The 20,996-nt window shown below is 36.7% G+C and overlaps 1 protein-coding gene across 1 annotated transcript in view; it reads left to right on the forward strand.

Annotated features, from left to right (window-relative positions):
• Window positions 1-20,996, forward strand: part of LOC120628161 (protein son of sevenless) — a 35,833-nt gene that overhangs the window by 6,185 nt on the left and 8,652 nt on the right. Inside the window, exons 6-29 of the mRNA XM_039896394.1 lie at window positions 293-422; window positions 1,776-1,879; window positions 2,373-2,540; window positions 3,147-3,211; window positions 4,257-4,387; window positions 5,671-5,771; window positions 6,527-6,632; window positions 7,807-7,948; window positions 9,895-10,024; window positions 11,089-11,269; window positions 11,861-11,932; window positions 12,536-12,647; window positions 13,470-13,626; window positions 13,737-13,973; window positions 14,289-14,384; window positions 14,672-14,854; window positions 15,372-15,534; window positions 16,066-16,187; window positions 16,519-16,638; window positions 17,120-17,237; window positions 17,595-17,666; window positions 18,917-19,052; window positions 19,587-19,643; window positions 20,409-20,538. Of these exons, the coding sequence (XP_039752328.1) occupies window positions 293-422; window positions 1,776-1,879; window positions 2,373-2,540; window positions 3,147-3,211; window positions 4,257-4,387; window positions 5,671-5,771; window positions 6,527-6,632; window positions 7,807-7,948; window positions 9,895-10,024; window positions 11,089-11,269; window positions 11,861-11,932; window positions 12,536-12,647; window positions 13,470-13,626; window positions 13,737-13,973; window positions 14,289-14,384; window positions 14,672-14,854; window positions 15,372-15,534; window positions 16,066-16,187; window positions 16,519-16,638; window positions 17,120-17,237; window positions 17,595-17,666; window positions 18,917-19,052; window positions 19,587-19,643; window positions 20,409-20,538 (3,033 nt within the window). The remainder of the gene's footprint in view (window positions 1-292; window positions 423-1,775; window positions 1,880-2,372; window positions 2,541-3,146; window positions 3,212-4,256; window positions 4,388-5,670; window positions 5,772-6,526; window positions 6,633-7,806; window positions 7,949-9,894; window positions 10,025-11,088; window positions 11,270-11,860; window positions 11,933-12,535; window positions 12,648-13,469; window positions 13,627-13,736; window positions 13,974-14,288; window positions 14,385-14,671; window positions 14,855-15,371; window positions 15,535-16,065; window positions 16,188-16,518; window positions 16,639-17,119; window positions 17,238-17,594; window positions 17,667-18,916; window positions 19,053-19,586; window positions 19,644-20,408; window positions 20,539-20,996) is intronic.

The following is a 20,996-nucleotide window of genomic DNA, read 5'->3' on the forward strand; positions in this document are numbered from 1 at the left end:
GTAGCAGAGATTAGGACTTTGGCCTCCCTTTCGAGTGGATTTGGTTTAAGGCAAATAAATATCACTTGCTTTACGGTGAAGGAAAATGTCGCGTGGAAACCGGCATGACTGAGAGTTCTCTATAGAGTTCTTGAGGGTTCTCTAAAGGTGTCCACAAATCTGCACTGAGCAACTTTTTAAACCCTCTCGTTCTGAGAAGAGAATCATGCCCTGTAGTGGGCACCCAATGGATACATAATAATGATGATAAAGTATTAAAGTTAGAGTTTTAATTTACTTTTTACTCTTTCAGGCGATATCTTTAATATTCGGCAACATAGTGGATATATACGAGTTAACGGTGATGTTGCTGGGGAATCTCGAAGATGCCATGGAAATTGCCCAAGACTCGCCGACGCCGTACGTCGGAAGTTGCTTTGAAGGTAGGTTCTGACCTCAATAGGTGAAGTTATTACAGTCCTACAATTATTGATTAACGGCTGATGCCCGTGTGGATTTAGGTTTTTAAATAACCCGCGTTATGTCTTTCGGGTATTCAATATATTCCATATCCAGTGGCGTACACAGGTTCTTCGACCAGGGTATGCATAAAACAGTAACACGGCATAAAATGGAAAATTTTCTCTCACATACGAGTTATATAAAATAATTTGGGTAGGCAGTGCTTTGTGCATGTATGAAGTGCACGCTACCGTCCATATCCCAAAAGAGTCAAGGAAAGCAATGATCGCTTTAGGATAATAAATTAAAACACAACTTACAAATGTTTGTGTTATCATTGTTTGTCGACAGAACTTTCACTTACAGATATAACGAATTAGCAGGATTATATCATTAGATTTACCTGCTTCAAATAATTATGACACAAAATACGTAACTTCATAGAGAAACCAACCCGAGTTTGCAATTAAATGAAAAAACAATATTGTACACCTAACAGAACAGAATTAAAGAAGTGTGCTGTAAGATATTTGTTCAAATAATGGTCAGTACGGTCAAAGTTACATCACTATGGTCGTTATAATTTCTAAGGTATAATTAAATATTCCGAAAGGAAATAGTTAATTTATTGCTTAGTTCAGGGATTCCCAACCTGGGCGCCGTAGAAAGTACAGAGGTACGAGACCTTTCTTATCATTGAATGATTTGTTAAAATTTATTATTTACTATGGTTTCATTCGTTCCATAATGAAGATGCTATATTTTTCGCGCCTATCTGCCTAACTAACAAGCACCTATACATTTTATCTAGATAGGTTAGGGCGTGGGTGAATTACTAGGGTTGGGAACCCTTGACTTAGTCATTCATTGTCTGATTCTGACTAGGTAAACTTAGCGTTTAATAAATAAATATACTACGACAATACACACATCGCCATCTAGCCCCAAAGTAAGCGTTGCTTGTGTTATGGGTACTGAGAAAACTGATGAATAGTTTTAAGAAAATCATACACATAAATACTTATAATATACAGATAAACACCCAGACACTCAAAAACATCCATGTTCATCACACAAACATTTTCCAGTTGTGGGAATCGAACCCACAGCCTCGAGCTCAAAAAGCAGGATCGTTTCCCACTGCGCCAACCGGCTATCAAATGGCTGTCTAATGAACTAGGTTATGTTAATTCGAGAAATGACTTGGGGTTACGTTGGTCATTCTTTCCCTAGACACTTTCTATGTCTAGGATGCACTTACTGAATATTACTTGCATCTTGTCTGCGAAATTTTAATAATTATGGTAGTCTCTCACGTTTCGTCTTGCTTTCAGAGTTAGCTGAAGTAGAAGAATTCAGAGCGTACGTACGATACGCTAATATCGTCACACAGAAACAGTCGAGGGATGCGCTACAAAAGGTTGTCGACGATCCAGTGGTGAGAATATTGGTTTTCTTAATTAAGTAGTTAATTAGATACAATAAGAAGTGATAGCGTATTGATTAGGACTTCGAGTTTGAATCCCAGAACAGACCTCTTACTTCCTTCTCCTTTTTTTAAGTTATATGCATTTCAAGCATTTAAAATAAAACGGTGAAGGAAAACAACCTGCATTCCTGAGAGTAGTGGGTGGTGGCCGTAGTCCACCACGCTGGCTAAGTGCGGATTGGTGGTCCACACCTTTGAGAACATATTGGAGAATTCTCTGGCATGCAGGTTTCCTCGAAACTTAGAAAAGTTTGAGGTGCGTACTGGAATTTTAACTCTGTCCCCCGAAAATAAAGTCGAGCTCCTACCCACTGGGCTACAACCCATATCCATATCTACACTTATCGTTTCTACGCAGTATTCTACCGGAACGTTAAATCGCTTAGCTTTTCCTTTGGCTGTTTCTATCCAATATTTAAATTGTTCTATTTTTTGTGTGCAGCTATCAGAAAGACTTGACACGGCGGGCCACGGGTTCCGTCTGGCCGTGAAGTACTGTTTGCCGCGTCTATTAATGTCTCCAGTCGCTCACGTGTTCCTTTACCATAGCTACGTGCGAGCCCTTCTGCCGGTCGCGCCTTCACATGACGATCGCGAGAGTTTTAAACAGGTATGTAATAACCAGTCTGCACTGGGCCAGCGTGGTAGACTACCTACTCCCTGTGGATGGATGGATGGATGGACGGACAGGCGGACGGACGGATGGATGGATGGATGGATTGATGTTTGTTACTCTTTCACGCAAAAACTACTGAACCAGTTTGACTGAATTGTGGAATTTTTATCCCGGGAAAATGTACGGTTTCCGCTGGATTTATTAAAAACCAAAATACCGCGTACGAAGTCGCGGGCAACAGATAGTTTGTAGATATATCACAGAAAATAATTAGAGAACAAGTTAAGAACCCTGACACAAATGTTATTTATTCCTCATTCCCTTTTAATATAGTGAACATTATTCTACCAGTGGGTGGATATGATGAAGTGATAACTTACTATGCTAGTGACTAAAACCTTTTTGATACTATAAAAAATTCAAAAGCCAAATTAATTTATTTATTGTCCAAATATTTTACCCAAAATTAAATTTACTGTACCACGTGAAACGCGCGCCTCAGTTAATTTAAAACGTTAGTTTTTATTGCCACTCTAGTTTCGCAACTCGTTAAGCTTTGCTGGTAACTTTTCATCATCATATAAAATAAAATTATTACAGGTCGAGTGCAATCTACATCCCATAGAGAAATTATTAACAAAAGCTATAGGAAATGGACCAAAGTTGTAAGTAGTTTGTTGCATTTAATAAATCTTACAAGTATTTTATTTCTTAATTAAAGTTACACTGTACAGAGTCTTACATATATCTTAGCATATCGAGAGAATATCTCTTAGCAAATTAGTTTTTATATCAAATGAATTACACTGATATAAAAAATAATTATGTATCCCAGTTCTAGTATAAATTATTAACTGTCTACTATGACTTTTTTGAGCCGACTTCAGAGCAGAATACCGTTGTCACCACTCCTCTTTTTCCGTTGGTGTCATCCGAATCGACTAATAGAACATATCTGAGAATGGGCAGCAGGAATCTGTGCTACTGCTGCGATTTACTGCGATCCCGTCTGTCCAGCGTGATAATTATAAAAACCCCAAAAGCAGAGGCCTTTATTCCAGCAGTGGTCTGTTATAGGCTATTGATAATGTTATGTATACAACGTCTAACCGAATTACGAAATTATCTTGAAGGAGGCATAAATATATTTCATAAAGTGTCACCCCGTAAAAATATTAAATCATAAGAAGCATATTTATTTTCCATACAAACGAATTCAAATATTCTAAGTGTTTACTTTGCGCGTTTGGAACCCTCGTACCTTTAGTTTTAAGTTGACGAATTTGGTTATTGCCATCAACTCACTTAATGTCATATTTTACATGTAATGTACTCAAAAAAAGTGCCATCTATGTGCCTATTTGAATAAAGAAATATTTGACTTGACTTGACTTATGACAACCCTATTAAAGATGAAAGACCAACACGTGCATAGTACCTACGGTACGCGACTCTTACCTAATAAAGTGATAGGAGTCACATGATTTTAATTTTGCTTGTGATTTCAATGCTGTATCTGATTTCTTTTAGTAAAAACTATGGCAGTGGTTCTCTCAAAAACAGATAAGTCTCCGATTCAGTACATAATGTACCTTTAAAGACTGCAAAGTATTATTTCAGTTTTCATTTACACGTTGTATATAAATAGTGCTATAGGCTTATGATTGATGTAATTAATAAAAAAATAATACACCACTTATTTATATTCAGAGAGGGAGCGATAAGATCGGCGAATCGCGCGAGAAGACAACTGGCGATAGAAAAGTGCAATGAACTAACGAAACTCGTGGACAATTGGGACTCGCGTGACGTACCTCAGTGTTGCAATGAGTTTATCAGAGGTTGGTAATATATGACTGCTTCGTTGGTCTACCCATTAGCATGTTTAACTATAGATCACCTGGGTTCAATTCCCGCGTCGGACTGTTATATCGTTATTATGAAAATGAAAACCATAAATTATAAATGGTTATAATTGTTGAGTATTTAACAATTAATTGTAAAGTCAACATCTCCTGAGGATGCTTCGGTTTCGGAGCGAAAAGTGCGTAGATTAATGTAGTGCGTAATTGCCCGAAGATATGTTTGGTGTGGAGTATAAGGATTGAAGAAATTATAAATTACATCACACAGATTCCCCTGCTTTTTGCGAAGTATAGAAAATTAAGATGCAACGTAACACCTGCTTCTATACAATATTTGATATATTGTTTCGCTGTAAACAGAAGTCTGGGTATGTGAAAGTGTTGTAAGATAAGAGCTTTTTGTAGCAGAGCTCGTCCGGGGAAGTATGTCCTCCGTGCTTCTTGCAATGCTGTGTTCCAGTTTGAAGGGTATGGTTGCTGGTGTAATTACAGACACATGCGGCTTAACACCTGCACCTAAGGTTGATGGACACAGAGTGGCTCGTTGCAGGATGTTTTCTGTGAATTCCCTGGTTACTGTGGCCCTGGTATAGTTATAGGTGATGGTTTTTCAGTTACCTAAAGATGGGTTATCTGTTTCGTCTGTCAATCACTTATTACTACACAAAAAAAAATCACAGTTGATAGTCCAGTGGTTAGGACTTTGCTTTCAGGGGGCTGAGTTCGAATCCCAACACGCACCTCTTATCTTTTTTAAGTTATGTGTTTAATTTTTTAAGTAATTAAAATATCACTTGCTTCATCGGTGAGGGAAAACATCCTTCGGAAACCTGTTCGCCCCAGAGACCTTTATAATGTTTTCTAAGGTGTGTGAAGTCAACCATTTCGCACTGGCCAGCGTGGTGGGGGCAGACCCGTGATCTTTAGTGGGCCGGAAAAAGTTTGATGAGATGATGATAAAAAAAAATTACAATTGTTAAACTAAATCAATAAGACTGGTTTTAATGCTGTTTGCAATCATTTATAGCCGACGTAAGATAACTATTATAAAATTTAAATAAATAAAATAAATAAATATATTACGACAATACACACATCGTTCATCTCATAAAGATTGACCACTTGTGTGAATCGAACCCACGGCCTTTTGACTCCGAAAGCACGTTGGCTGCCCAATACGCCAAACGGCTGTCGAAAAATAACCCTATTATAGGAAAACTGTTCATGTAATTTATATTTCATTTTTTTCCACCTTACAGAGGACATCTTATCGAAGATTGGCCCGGGCAAGCGGATAGCGGAGCGACGAGCTTTTTTATTCGACGGCCTCCTGCTACTGTGCAAGCCTATCACGAGTCTGGTGAGTTATGAATCCAGTGATTAATAAAACCATACTCTTTACACATTATTACATTATCAAGCCATAGCCGAATTAAGATCAACTAGAGCTGTAACATCGTCTCTGGCCACGTAGTTAACGCTGTGCTTTTAAAAGTTGTAAAGGTTATAGGTATCGACTCCTGGCGGGGAAAATTTCGAAATTTATAATCCGTGGTCTGGTCTGGTCGGAGGCTACCACCCAACCTACAAAGACGTGGCGCTAAGCAATTTAGCGTTCCGGTACGATTCCGTGTAGAAACCATAGAGGTTTTGGTTTAATATATCTCATACCTCTGAACAGTCTATCCCGCTACCATCTTAGACTGCATCATCACTCATCATTTGGGAATGCAGTTAAGGGCTAGTTTGTGATGGAGATCCTGGATACGATTGTTCGATTTTAGTGCTATTTAAATAATGTTTCCAAGCATTATTTGGATATCACTATAGTCGTAACATGATTTTCGTAGAAAGTAAAGCTACTCAGAAATGATTCAAAATTCATTTATTTCAAATGAATTTTGAGTCATTTCTGAGTCAAAATTCACGTCAAGTCAGTCTGTTTGTAGTGACTCTACCACCGGCTCCGAAGGCAGATTCCTCCGAGAAGAACCGGCAAGAAACTCAGCAGATTGCTGTTTTTCAACATAATTTTATAGTTTACAATCTTCGTTAATATAGTTCTATCTGGGGAGAGTTAAGAAATTAATCAATCTAATGATTTTATCTGTACAGGTAACGGTAAATAGTGGAGTGACGGCCGGTGGACCGCAGCAGTTGAAATTAAAAGAGAAGTTGCACATACGAAAACTGGAGATTGTAGATAGAAATGATGGTGAAGGTAGGATACTTTTCTCATACCATATATTTAAGCGTGAGGTGTTATTTATAGTGTAATGCTTGTGGCGGTCCCCAAGTTACTTAGCTAGATGGCGCTATAAGATCCTACATCGCGCTATCGAAGTTCATACATATGAGGACCATGGGTGAACCTCGGTCTTCAGTACAACACGAGCTAGGAGAAAGATCTTTCTATTGCTACAGTCTAGCGCTTCACCGTAGTTCCGTTATTTATTATTTTTAACTTAACTATGTATACATGATGACAATTTTTTTTTTATCACGCCGCCTCAGTTATTGGATACAAAGTCTGGTTTCTAAACGACTTATAAAAAGGAGTGGTTATCAATTCGGTTGTACTTTTTTATGTTTGTTACCTCAGAAATCGGGTAACTGATTTACTGTTTAAAACAAAATAAAAAATATTTTTTTCCTTGAAACGGTATGCTTACCATACCTAATGTGGTCCCATTTTCATTAGGTCAAGAACTGTTGAAGGGATACTGGAGAATTTCGAGGAAAATCTTCAAAATATATTGTAGGGGTCACCTAAATATGTTGCAGAAAATATTTATTTCTTACTTTTTAGTTGTAATAACAAAGTCGGTTTTTTTTTATGTTATTATTTTTAATTGACGGGCCAAGTAGAAGGCCAACCTGAAGATTAGTGGAAAATTCATCGCCAATAAACAGAGCAACATTTACAAGCCTGCAATTAACACTCCTACAAAGTTCCGCCCTGTGTCCATTAACCTGATGCGCCTCATTAAGCAACCACGCAGCTATGATGCTAGGAAATAAGCTTTGCGGTAGTATTTAACCGGACCCCGTCACAAAAAGCTCTAACCACTAATATTTTGTATATATATATATATATATATATATATATATAATAAATATATAACTATAATATATATATATATATATATTATAGTATATATTTGTATAATATTAAATATTATTTATTGCACCACCTACCTCTTTTCTATGTTTTTTCCTTTTACGCCATTGAAGAAATCGCTATGTAGCGATAAGGCAACCAAATTGTACTCTCTTGATATGTATTTATATCTCTGTAATTACTTTTTTTCTTTGGTGTACAATAAATGTGTATTCATTCATTCATTCATTTTGATTTTATGCTGTTCTTAATGATTCTATTATTGTATTACCAGAGGGTCGTAACCTCATCGAGCTATGCCCACGCGTTGGTCCACCCGTTATTCTGGCGGCGGCGTCATGCGCGGAGAAAAGAAACTGGATGTGCGATCTTGTGATGCTAAACACTAAACCAATGTTGGACAGAAGTTTGGACAGGTAATTATTATTTTCCACCAATACTTCGAAAATATTTCATTATTAAACCTGTTATTTAAACGTGAATTGCACCATTACTGATTAATGTTGTAATTTTATACTGAAATCCACTACCAATTGGAGTTGTTATCCCGCATCCCAAGAGAGAATTCTGTTCATCCTACTCTCGCTTTGATCAATGATGGCGTCCCTGTCACTCGCTCACTCGTCTATTCCTGATTTGGAAAAAAATAGGGTTCTTTTGTTTTAGTATTAGTTGACGGATGATGGTTAGTCCACATGATCATCATCATCATCATCACATCAACCCATTACCGGCCCACTACAGAGCACGGCTATCCTCCCACAATGGCAAGGGGTTAAAACCGCAGTCCACCACGCTGGCCCAGTGCGGATCGGTGGACTCCACACACCTTTGAGAACATTATGTCGAACTCAGGCATGCAGGTTTCCTTACGATGTTTCTCTTTACCGTCGAGGCAAGTTAAATTTAAGTGACTTAAAACGCACATAACTTAGAATAGTTAGAGGTGCGTGCTGGGATTCGAACTCGGCTACCCGAAAGTGAGGTCGAACTCCTACACAATGCGCTATCACCGCTTCCACATGATAGTGAGTGAAGATCAATTCCTATAATGTGCGCACTGTGTCCAGTAACCAGACGCGTAGGTAAGCATTGTGTGTCTGTAATAAGACCGGCAAACACGTCCAGCAAAAGACATAATTTTGCATCAATTGGATCAATTTTGCATCAATTGAAGGGGGGGGGGGAGGGACTTCTTCTGTATTTTAAAACCGTAAACTCTGTGATATAAGTTATATATCGTAATTATTTATTACTAGCTGTTGCCCGCAACTTCGTCTGCGTTTTCTTTGTTTTTTGAGACACATGGACATTAAATTTAGGTGTAGTTGTACTGAAATGTCTGACCAGTCTCAGCTCCTCCTATCACTTACAAAAAATAGTAATCGTTATAGGACGACTCGGCATCGCATTGTTAGTTGATTTATTAAAGGTTAGCGAAGTTTTATTTGCTAAAGATTAACGAAGAACATTAATCTATCAATCTAATATTTTTTATATAGTCCTTGCGTAAAATCGTCAAACTTTTTCATTACCTCTCCCAAAGGAACTGAGCTTAATTTCGGGATAAAAAGTATCCTATATTACTTCTATTACCTCCAAGAATATGTTTCCAAAGTTTCATGATGATCGGTTCATTAGTTTTTGCGTGAAAGCGTAACAAACAAACTTACATTCACATTTATAATATTAGTAGGGATATCTTAACTTCAAAATAACAATCGTATTTTTTTTTAAGGTTAAGTTATTTTTGCTACTAGGGATGCGAACTGCGTTGATACGTTGGCAGTTTCTCACTTGCCGAGTACGTCCCAAAAAGCGGCAGCAGCTGCCGAATCTACTCAAATGCTTAAGCGCCGTAAATACTCCGTTATTTGTAATGACTACGTTTTTGCGACGCTTGCGTTTGAGACTCTGGGGCCATGGTCTTCGGACACGAAAAATTTTATTAACATAGTGACACAAAAATTGATCCTTACCTGGCGCCTGGCGGAGCTGGCCGTTATTTAGCCCAACGGCTAAGTCTAGCTATACAAAGGGGCAATAGCGCCAGCATTTTGGGTACCATGCCCATAAGTAAACAGTTAAAAGGCTTATATTTATTGTAAATATTAATTTTAGTTTGTAATTATTATTTCCCTACAAAATATATATTTTTCGTTGGTTTTTTAAATACGTCTTGAACATCAAAAAAAAAAAAAAATTACGACTAAATACCAATAATAAAATTCTCAATTCCCAAATTGGCATCAATGGCAGAAATAAAGATGGAAATGGCTCAGTCAGAAAAAGCTCTACTTCTATGTATACATTCTGACTGACTACATTCTACCAAATGCTAGAATGACTTATTTTGTTCCAGCATTCTACTAGACTTGGAGAAGAGACATCCACTTCAGCTACCTCCTGTATCGTTATACCGATTCGCGGAACCCGACTCACAAGATAATATCGTTCTAGAGGACAGAGCTGGACCTGCGCCTTTGATAAAGGTAAACCTCTTAAATATCGTCTATGGTACCAACTTGTTTACTTGAATAAAAAATATGCAAACAATTCTTCAAAACAGTATTTTTTAAATTGTCTTTATGCAGGTAAACTACTTTTAAGAATATCGATTATAAGTATGTTATCAACTTCATTCGTTGAAAAAAAGGAGGGGATAACTTACTCTGTATTTTAAAACAGTAATTTTTTTAATTGTGTATATACAGGTAAACCTCATTTATAAGTATGTTTTATTGATATAAAACATTATTTCTGTTTATAAAGACTGCTCATATATGAAAATCATATATTAAATGCTCTTGCTAGAGAAATTAAATTTGAAGTAAATGACTTTTTCAAATTAAAACCTTTTTAACAATTATATAACCTATTTATTTTTGACATAATGACATTATTTTATTTTATTATTTCAAATTGGGAAATGAAAATTTTACTATTGGTGTTTAGTCGTTACTATTTATTATATATTAACTTCAAAATAACTATCGTAATTTTTTCTATAATTTCAACAATATATCTTTAATCTTTAGTTACAATATTTGCACGCTTACTTCTAGCAAAACATGTACATACCTTGATTTCTATATTCTATATTGTTATTACCCATGTAAATATTCTATTATTAAGACGATGCCTCATAGACTTTTTTGTAAAACTGGAAATTATTGCCAAAGACAACTCATAGAAAATCATAAGTCTTATAAATTAATGCTCTCTCACTCGCGCATCTTGAGTGTGCTGGTATATGTGAGAGAGGGATAAATAAAGGGGAATTGTTTGAGTTATGGTTGCATATAGTAGCAGTGCCACACACACATGGTGAATTTTTCAAACTGAATTTGAGAGGGATCAGTTTTTTTTTCATATAAGAGGAGAGTGAGAGGAGATAGGCCTTTATGGCGCCAGGCATGCTAGGCATTGTTTTCAAAATATAAACCTAGATCACGGGTCATTTTATTCTTCTTCTTCATTTATTTATCTTTATTATTCGCTCAGAACTTAGTTTCAAGGTCGGCAAGATATATTAATAGAATCTTTTGTCATCCAGGGGGCAACATTATTAAAATTGGTGGAGCGTCTTACGTACCACGTGCACGCGGATTTGAATCTTGTACGAACGTTCCTAACAACATATCGATCCTTCTGTTCGCCTGCCGAGCTTCTTGCGTTACTTATCGAACGATTTGACATACCGGAGCCTCATCTTGTTTATGACGCACCGAGATCTGGTAAGTTTACACTTTGTCATTATCTTTTATAATTCTAATATTTATTACTTTAGTCCCACTTCATAAAACGTGTAAAAAAAACCCAGCCTGCTTCGCCGGGCTAGATTTTGCTTTATTTTATTTAAACAATAAACTTACATCATTAAATTTTTAATTTAAGTCTCATAATATATTAAATCATTTATTTTTCTCCGTTTTCATTCTCTTCTCTTCTCTTCTCGAGCGGGTGAAGATCATTATCTACACCCATAGAATATCATCATAGTAAATAAAAGCTACTGACAGTTTGATAGTTCAAAAATAGCAGTGATCCGATCGTCACCAAACTTTACAGGTCAATCCGGAGATTCCCTGAAAGTTTCATTGAAATCAGTCCAGCCGTTTCGGAGCCTATACGGAACATACCCACACACTTTCTCTTTTATATATATAGATAATGTCAAGGAATAATTTTTAGTTACTTTGAGTTAATTATTATATGCAGCTGGATCTGTATAAATATAATAATAATAATATAAAAGGTTAAATAACTAATTAGTGTCATAAATTCTTATGCTCGCTTGACGCTATTTGATGTTTGCACGCTGCCAGTCCCAAGGATCAAGCCACCCAAGAAGGACATCAGTCCCAACGCCTCGCTGTTGGATCTAGACCTTAATATAGGTATACGATGAAATTTACCACTTAAGCTTTTAAAAATATACTAAATAAAAGGCTACGCGAATAATTTCATCCGTCCAAGATTGTGTTTTTTGTGTTGATTTGTCAAGATTGTTATGCGTAATATTTTCATTCGATCGCGTAAAAGTTAACTACGATTTGTTTGGAATCAAAAGAGCGCCAATGCGCCTAGTTAAAATACTGGAAAACAGTATTTTCACTAGATTGCGCTGTTTTGATTCCATACATATCGTATTTAACTTTGGCGCGATCGAAGAGGTACATGTAGGTAGAAAATCTAGGCATTGTACTTTTCGTTTAGACAAATTGGAAATGAAGAAGAAATCGCACTAATTTAAGATCTATCTATTAAGAAATTTGCGGATGTAAAATCGTTTTGGTACAATTATTATCTGGCTATGAAACAACTCGGTAATAATTGTAATTAGGTCAATTCTCAGGTGATTGTTGTAAAATCATGTTCATAATATAATAAAATTATGTTATACAATGTAGTTAACATGTAGTAACATAATAAAAGTATGTTAACATTGTATAACATATTTTTTTTACATTATGAAATATGAATCAAGATTTATTTTATAGCCGAATGTATCGAGATATCAGTGAGCAGCGACGCGGAGAAACTCAGCAAAAACACAGCCAGGGAAGACTGGAAGAGGTATCGAAAAGAATTCCAACAGCCGGTAAAATTTCGGTAAGTATGTTATAATAATTTTGTGATGAACTCATTCCGAAAATTCTAAATCCTTTTTTTTTTTTAATAATAATGATGGACCAAGCATGTGGCCCACCTGGTGGTGTGGTGGGTGGTGGTGGTAAGTGGAAAACCATCGTCTATAAACAGAGCAACACTTCACAGGGCATGCAAGGAGTACGTCCTGCAACATACCGACCTGTGTCCATCAAATTGAAACGTAGGTGTTAAGCCTCGTATGCCTGTAATTACACTGGCAACCACTCCCTGAGACCGAAACACAGCAACAATGCTGTTTAGCGGCATAATTTAGCATGGCGATAGTCCTTCCCCGGACGAGCTCTGACACAAATAAATCCACTGCTACTAGTTCTAGCTATTCTTAAACCTTTAGTAAGCGCCATAACACTTGCTTATCGCTCCAAAAATCAAATTCACATTCTGGATTTTCGCTGTCTTCTCAACTTGACATTTTCGCCTCTCTACATTTAGAAACTCCTTTGCAACAAGCTGAATCTCTTCAAAGATGGTTAAAGCATGTCTCATATTTTCCAGATAGTTTTTAAACTTATTGTTATTGTTTTTCATTAAATTTCACCCAGCGACACTGCAGTTTACTATCAGTTTTTGCCTTTTCTTTTATATGTGAGAGCACTGCTCTCACGTGACCCCACATTCCAGGCGTTTATGCGAAATTATATTATTTATTTCTTGAGTTTTATTTAAAATACTGTAAACTGAGATGAAGTAAACATAATGTAGCTGTTCTATATCGTGGACTCGGTACGTATCAGTTGAGACTTAAATCTCTATTGTTTGCAGAGTGATAAACGTGCTTCGACATTGGGTGGATCAACATTTCTACGACTTCGAACGTGAGCCCACTCTGTTGGAGAAGTTGATTAGCTTTCTGGAGTCCGTTGATGGAAAACCAATGAAGAAATGGGTGCAAAGCGTGCTAAAGACCGTGCAGAGAAAGGTCTGTATCTGAAGTGAATTAGCATTAACTGATTGAAAATTTAGTGTACATACGGTTTTCAAAATTCTGCTTCCATTCGTACAAAATTATGAGTAAAGTTGTATGTACAGTGCGCACAATGCGGTCAAAGCGACACCGAATCGATCGCAAGCGGGATATCCTCATCGGGATCGCAATGGTCTGTCAACTCGGCGTGTTCTGGCGTGTCACATGTATTCGACCGACTGCCGCCCGCGCCTTTGCGACATGTGGCCGATCCTGACAGACATGGCTGGCATCCGCTAACGTTACACCCCCTGGAATTAGCCAGGCAATTGACGCTGCTAGAGTTCCAGTTGTACAGACAGGTGAGTTAACCTAGCCTTACTTACACTGCAGGGCCAAATAAACGTAGCGCCAGTTAAAGTGACCTTGAATTTTAGTGATTGAAGCCGAAAATCTTCAATCAGTAATGTGCAATCCCATATAAAATCTAATTGAAAGTGCACAATTTTCTTTCCACTTATATGCCTGTCTGTAAATGAAAACAGAAACTATGTACTGTCTCTGAGAAACTTATCTGTTAAACCGAAAACTTAAATGTTTTTGAGTAAACCACTGCCATAGTTTTTTTGCCATACTATAGAAAAGGGCTGTGAAGCAATATAATAATTTTCCTACAGGTTAAACCTTCGGAGTTAGTAGGCGCTGTGTGGACCAAAAAAGACAAAGAAAAGACTAGCTCAAATCTTCTTAGGATAATCAAACATACCACAAATGTAAGTTATTCTTTTTTCCAATAATAATATTAAATTATTTATACTTAGGATTAAAACTTTCGAAATTGTTCGCATTACGGACTAAGTCCTCACGAATAAGTGACAAATGCTTTCACTGCCCGTGCATTACCCCTGTAGCCACATACGCGCCGCGGGATAACCGTCTACCATTTACTCGTTCTACTTTAATAAGATGAGACGATATAAACTATGTAAGCCCAAATGGGCAGAGTTCACAAAATCGAAAAAAAAAAAAATTTTTTTCTTATAAACACTTTCTTTTATAGTTCACACGATGGATGGAGAAATGGATAGTTGAAAGTGAAAATCTAGAAGAAAGAGCAGCTGTGCTCTGCCGTTTTCTAGAAGTAGCCATTGCACTAAGGGACCTCAATAATTTCAATGGAGTACTAGCGGTAGTTGCGGCCTGTGGATCTGCTTCTGTGCATCGTTTAAGATACACTTTTCAGGTATTTATATATAGGTTTATAGTTTATATGCTGCTTACATTTTAATTCTCACATACCAATAGGTAAGAATATTTAATGAGACATTTTTCTTCCTTTGGTTTTTTAGGTGCTTTTAACCTTAAGGACATGCAAACCATGGTGTTTCCATTTCCTAAAGCTATATGTCTACTACACAATGGATCCAAAGATTAAAAAGAAAACAAAAGTTACAATTATTTGTTAAATCCTATAATAGTATTCACCGCTGACCCGAAGCAACCAAGACATTGAATTCGCCGATGTTGGACTACTCGCACAACCAGTTCTTTAATTCCGGTCGTACTTCATCAACTACAACATCTTCTAGTCTTCCACACACAAAGCAGTTCGGAGTATTAGATTAAAAAACTCATTCTTTTCCTGTTCCATTTGTTTTTCTAGTTTTCCCCTTTTATAAATTTCCAAGAAGAATTATTTATTTATTTACAAACCTTAATTTATGTGATGAAGTATTAAAGGCGTAAGTTTCTCTCTTCAGATGGTGCCGAGATGCCTTTTTCGTTCGTTGGAACAATTTCGGGAACTGAACTCTGACCACTTCCGGCGATACCAGGAGCGGTTACGCAGCATCAATCCCCCTTGCGTGCCTTTCTTTGGCATGTACCTCACAAACATTTTGCACATTGAGGAAGGAAACCAGGGTATGTGGTTTTTAAATACTCGTATCTTTTTATATAAAAAACGTTAGACCTATCTATCTCACTTATAAAAAAACTGAAGCGTTTGTTTGTTGAACTTGCTAATCTTTGGAACTATCAGTCGAATTCGAAACATCTCTTTTGATTAAATTTGTTCAATTTTAACCCCTTTTAAATAGGGGATCAAAGTTTGTATGAGAGTCCGATGTTATCTCGATGATAATCTATTTAGTAGGTAATTAATATATATATTATATAATATAAATGTAATCCCAAACGGGATAAATCAGGGACTAAATAATAATTTTTCATTTGATACTGTAATTCTTAATGAAGGTAGACGTGCGTGTCGACGCAGTCTATCGGGGTATGTGGGTAGGATAGCCTATAAAAGTTACCTAAAACAAATTCAACAATTTAGTTCTGCCTCAGCAATCAAATAAAAAGAACATGAATTTAAGAACACAAATCATAAACTCTGTAGTATTTCTTTTTTAAAGTAATATTCTGAAATTTAAATTGATTTGTTCTTAGATTACCTACCAAACTCAGAACTAATCAACTTCTCGAAACGGAGAAAAGTTGCAGAAATAACTGGTGAGATTCAACAGTATCAAAACCAGCCCTACTGCCTTACGGTTGAACCTCGAACAAGGGTAAGTTATTTTCCTTAGTTTAGTTAGTGTAGGGGAAACCTGCTGTCTCCCCAAATATGTTTAACAATTAAAACACCATAGGTTTATCTTTTTATACCGGCTATTCTCAGTGAGCGCTATTAATAAACGAGGCGTAACGTCGGAATATTGATGCAGTGTTTTGTCACACTTCAACTAAGACCTTTCACATGCGTGTTTTCAGAAGCGTGATGAAACACAGTTTGTTTTATTTGTAAGGAGGAAATCAGTTAAAACATATTTATAGCTTCAAAAATAAAATCTGGGTAGATGGAAAGACTTCTTATTTTATATCATAATCATTTATTCCCAGGCATTCCTGGAAACCTTGGAACCGTTCCCTGGTATGAACGACAATCAAGTGACAAATTACCTATACGATAAAAGTCTGGAGATCGAGCCCCGAAATCAGAGCAAACCTTTAACGAAAGTGGTAAGCCTATATTTGTGGTAGGACTATATTTAAAAGTTGATTATAAAAAAATACTAAAAGTTCATGTCTTTTGTTTTGTTCTTATTTGGCAGAAAAGGACCAAGTTTTAGTAGAGTCAAATTTTATATGACGTCTGTGGCCTACATCAAACTTGTATTTGTGACTAATGTCTGAATTGTACTGAACTTTTAGTATTCTTATTGTGGCGTAATGCTTAATTGTACCTAGCATCTAAAAACCATATAGTTCTTATTCATTATGTTATTCAATTCTAACAAAAATCTCGTTTGGTTAGAGCGTCGAGAGCGAGAGAGAAGTACATAGAAATAAAGTAATTTTGAATGTTTATAAACTAATAATATTATTTTTAATACATGTATTTAAACAAGAATAAACAATTTATTTAACCTGTACCTGCGCAATTCACAATAGCATTTCAGCTGGTGGCTCGAATTGTGTCAATTTTTATTTTCTTACTTAGCCCCGGAAGTATCCGGAACTATCCCTGAAGCCTGTGAAAGTCTCGCGAAGACTCCACGAAGCTCAAAATCACAGGGAATCCACGTCGTCTATTTCCTCCATGTCGGACGACACCTGTAGTGAGTATTACTTCCATTTTCTTAATTGGATATACCTATGTTTTAAATTTGTGGTATCAGATCACACATTAGCTATTACTTACGTGTGGACTCAGATTGCACGGCCAGTTCATAGTCCAAACCGAACTTCCGCACGTTAACACGTCTTTTAATCTTAATAAAAACTTATGTGAATAATAACTATACATACAGTGTGATAATAACTATACATACAGTGTTTTATTAAACTGAACTAAACATAACTAAATTATGCAACTGTAACTTGACAAAAAATCTCTACAAAAAGTGTCACCCCTAACGTATTTCTTTTTAAAAAGGATGTCAGATATATACATACACTTTATTTTTGTACTACAGGTGTTGCACAACTGTCTCCAACGAGTGCATGGGACGGTCTATCCGTCGTATCACTAAACGTGCACGATCTCGGTAAGTACTACTGATTGTTATTTTACAATACTCTATCCCACTAAGAGAGTGGAGCGAATCGGATTTGTGTAAATTAAATAAATATATATTAATAACAGATAAACATTCGTACTTTTCATTATTTATTCAACAGCCAAATTGTTTTAAATGCGTAAGTACTAGCGTCCAAGAAGCCAACAAACTACCTTTTTTCGAAATAAAAAGTAGCGTTACGACCAGCCTGTCTCTATGAAAAAAGAAACGTTAATGTGGTATTCCGTAGATGCGTAAAAGAAGAACAAATCAATTATCACTTTCGCGTTTATAATTATACTTGCTATTATGAGGGTGGTGAGTGCAGATCAGAATACGGTTCTCACTACCCTTATCTCTTCTGACTTGTTCCTTCCTATCTTCTTCACTCTTTCTGCCACTAAGGGAATTTAACGGAGAACGGACAGCAGCGTTTTGCGTGCTACTAAACAAACAATCTAGTGCAGGGCTTTCCCAACCTGGGAGCTGCGGCGCCCTGAGGTCCCGTGAAAATAAATTAATGGGCACCTCGAGGCACTCTTTTTGTACTTCAATAAAATCAAGATAAATCATTTTTTGTTAGTTTATGCGCAGCGTTTTCACAGCTGTTTTAAAGTGTGGGAGAACAAAAAAAAATTGGGTGGACCACCAAGCTCTCTTGGTGCAGTAATTTTTTTAAAATTCTTATCTAAAATTTATTACGTTTTAAAATTTATTAAAATTTATCATGCATAGTGAGGATGTTTTGTTTTTTGCGCCTATCTGCCTAACTAACAAGTCCCATCTAGTTCAATTAGCTAGAATAGAGCGCTGGCGCCGTGACAAATTTCTTAACTTGTACTTACAATTTAAGAAATTTGTCACGGCGCCGCTGGTTTAATGAGGTTGGGAACCCCTGATCTAGTGCGATCACAAACCCGTGTTAGCCAAGCGTGATAATTGGCCAACCATCCATTTATGACCGTTTAAATAACGACCAACAAGGCAATGCCTAAATAAGAAGCGCCTAATCTAATCAGATTCCTAGGCATACATCAACCGTCCAGCAATAGTTATCACTTAAGAGTTGGTGAAACGTTTTTTTTCTATACACAACGCCTAAATCATTAGGCATTCGATTTGCGCGTTCTGTAGGGTTAGTGAAAACGGACATAAGTTCAGCATTGGAATGTTATAGGCTATTTTTGATTGATGATTATGAGGGTACCCAAAATAAAGGACCATTTTTGTAAACCTAGGTTCTCGGGATGACCGAGGGTCGCTCTCCAGCCCGCAGGAACATTCGGGCTCGTTAGCACAGCTGGGCCAACTGAGTCTGTTCGACAAAGGACTAGCGTTGTTCGATAAGAGCAAATCTGTTACCACGTTGAACAGGTAAACTAATTACCTCTTTAGTGACACACACGTTCGTTACGCCCCGAAGAGGGCGAAACCGAAGAACAGAAAACGAATCGAACCAAAACTACACGACGTCCTCATAAATCAAAGTCTTATAATAATAACTTTGAAAGACCAACATCTTAAGAAACTTTCGCTTGGTTATTGGATCAAGGGTAGTATACTGGAGACAGTAAGTAGTACTTGAAACGGCGCGTTTTGTAAGGAGTTTCCTCACTCTGGAGCCCTGACCGCCGGTTGCTTGGGTACTCAAAAGCCTAGCAAGCGGAGGAATGATTTTTTTTTTATTAATTTTCGTTTTTCGTTTTTGATTTTTTTTATTATTTAACAAAAAAATTTTATATAAATAAATGATACATTAAGATCCTTTATAAATATAACCTAAGACAGAAATAGAACAGACCCAAAAGTGATTATTCAACTCCGTTCTAATGTAGACTTTTATTAATAAAATAATACTCTTGCTTTTAAGTTGTTATCGGTATTAAATACTTTTTTTTATCATCACAGGAACAGCGGGTCTATAAAAGACGAGCCACCTTCGCCCAGGGATAACCATTCGCCAAGGTAAGTGGAAAAGAAAGAAGTAGGTGCTTTTGGGCGAAAAAAAAAATATATTTTTCAAAGCACTCGACAATGCTTTATTACACACATAAATGCACAACAATGTGTTAATAGCCTAGTATTTAAAGGTCTAGAAGATAAATTTGTGACATCTAAAAATCGTCTGCGGCAGTTACAGAAATCATTTGTGGCATTGGGTTTAAAGCCGCGCCCTTGAAGCAACGATATAAAAATGGCGACAAATATCGTCTCATTCGCACAATATTCAATTTTCCATTGCGGTTAATTATGGATCTATGCTATACATTGAGCCTAAATTTAAACAATGTGTTAATCTACATTTATTACAGCGAGGTTACTCTACAATCGATGTTTTTTTAATGACAAGGATACTAAAAAGCATTCACGTCCGCTTTCACCTCTCCCAAAACCTTTAACAAATTTAATTTCTAATAGGTCGATTGTAGATAGATTAATAGAAGGTTGTAGGTTGTTATCCATTTCTTAAAAACAGTTCAACGGGTACATACTATGATAATATTTTTGGATTTGTCGATATTTCGACCCAGTTGCATGGATCGTGGTAACGACGGGACTGCTTAGGTACGAGATGTCAAGTTGGATGTCAGGGCAGTATCTGACTACCCGCTTTCGTGTTCTTTATGTCGGTATTTCACAAACTGTTCGACACACTACACTGACGACGTCACTTTTGTTTGTTATCCACTATTAGTTTATATATTTAAATTATGTTAAATGTTTAAACAGCAAATGGAACAGTGGGCCTCGAAAGCCACCGACCCTATCTCCTCGGGGACCGTTGGTTGACGGAGAATCTTTCAACATGTGCACTCTGGAGCCCCCGTATAAAAGGCCGGACCAATCCCAACCGCAGAAGGTAATTATTAGCATTAGATAATAACTTATTCATTTAGATAGGCGAGATAAAAATTTCTTTATTAATCAAAATTAAAGAGAACTGTACGGTGTAATTTATAATTTCTTCAATCTTTATAGTCCACGCAAAACAGATCTTCGGCAATGTACCCTCTACGCACGTTTCGCTTCGACAACTTTACAATTAATAATTGTCAAGTATTTATTCGTAGTAACTTAAAGTCAACATCCCCTGAGGATGTTCCGGTGTCGGAGCGAAACATGCGTAGAGGGTACATTGCCGAAGAGCTGTTTTGTGTGGAGTATAAAGATTGAAGAACTTATAAAATTCACCATACAGATTCTCCTGCGTTTTGCGGAGTATAGCCAATTAGGTTTTTTTTCATAGTATATCATCGAGTTCCGCAAAGTAACGGCTGATTTTATCCAATATTTGAAAATAAAGTTTAAAATAATACG

The sequence above is a fragment of the Pararge aegeria genome, chromosome 12 (genome assembly GCF_905163445.1).
Source record: "Pararge aegeria chromosome 12, ilParAegt1.1, whole genome shotgun sequence".
NCBI lineage: Eukaryota > Metazoa > Arthropoda > Insecta > Lepidoptera > Nymphalidae > Pararge > Pararge aegeria.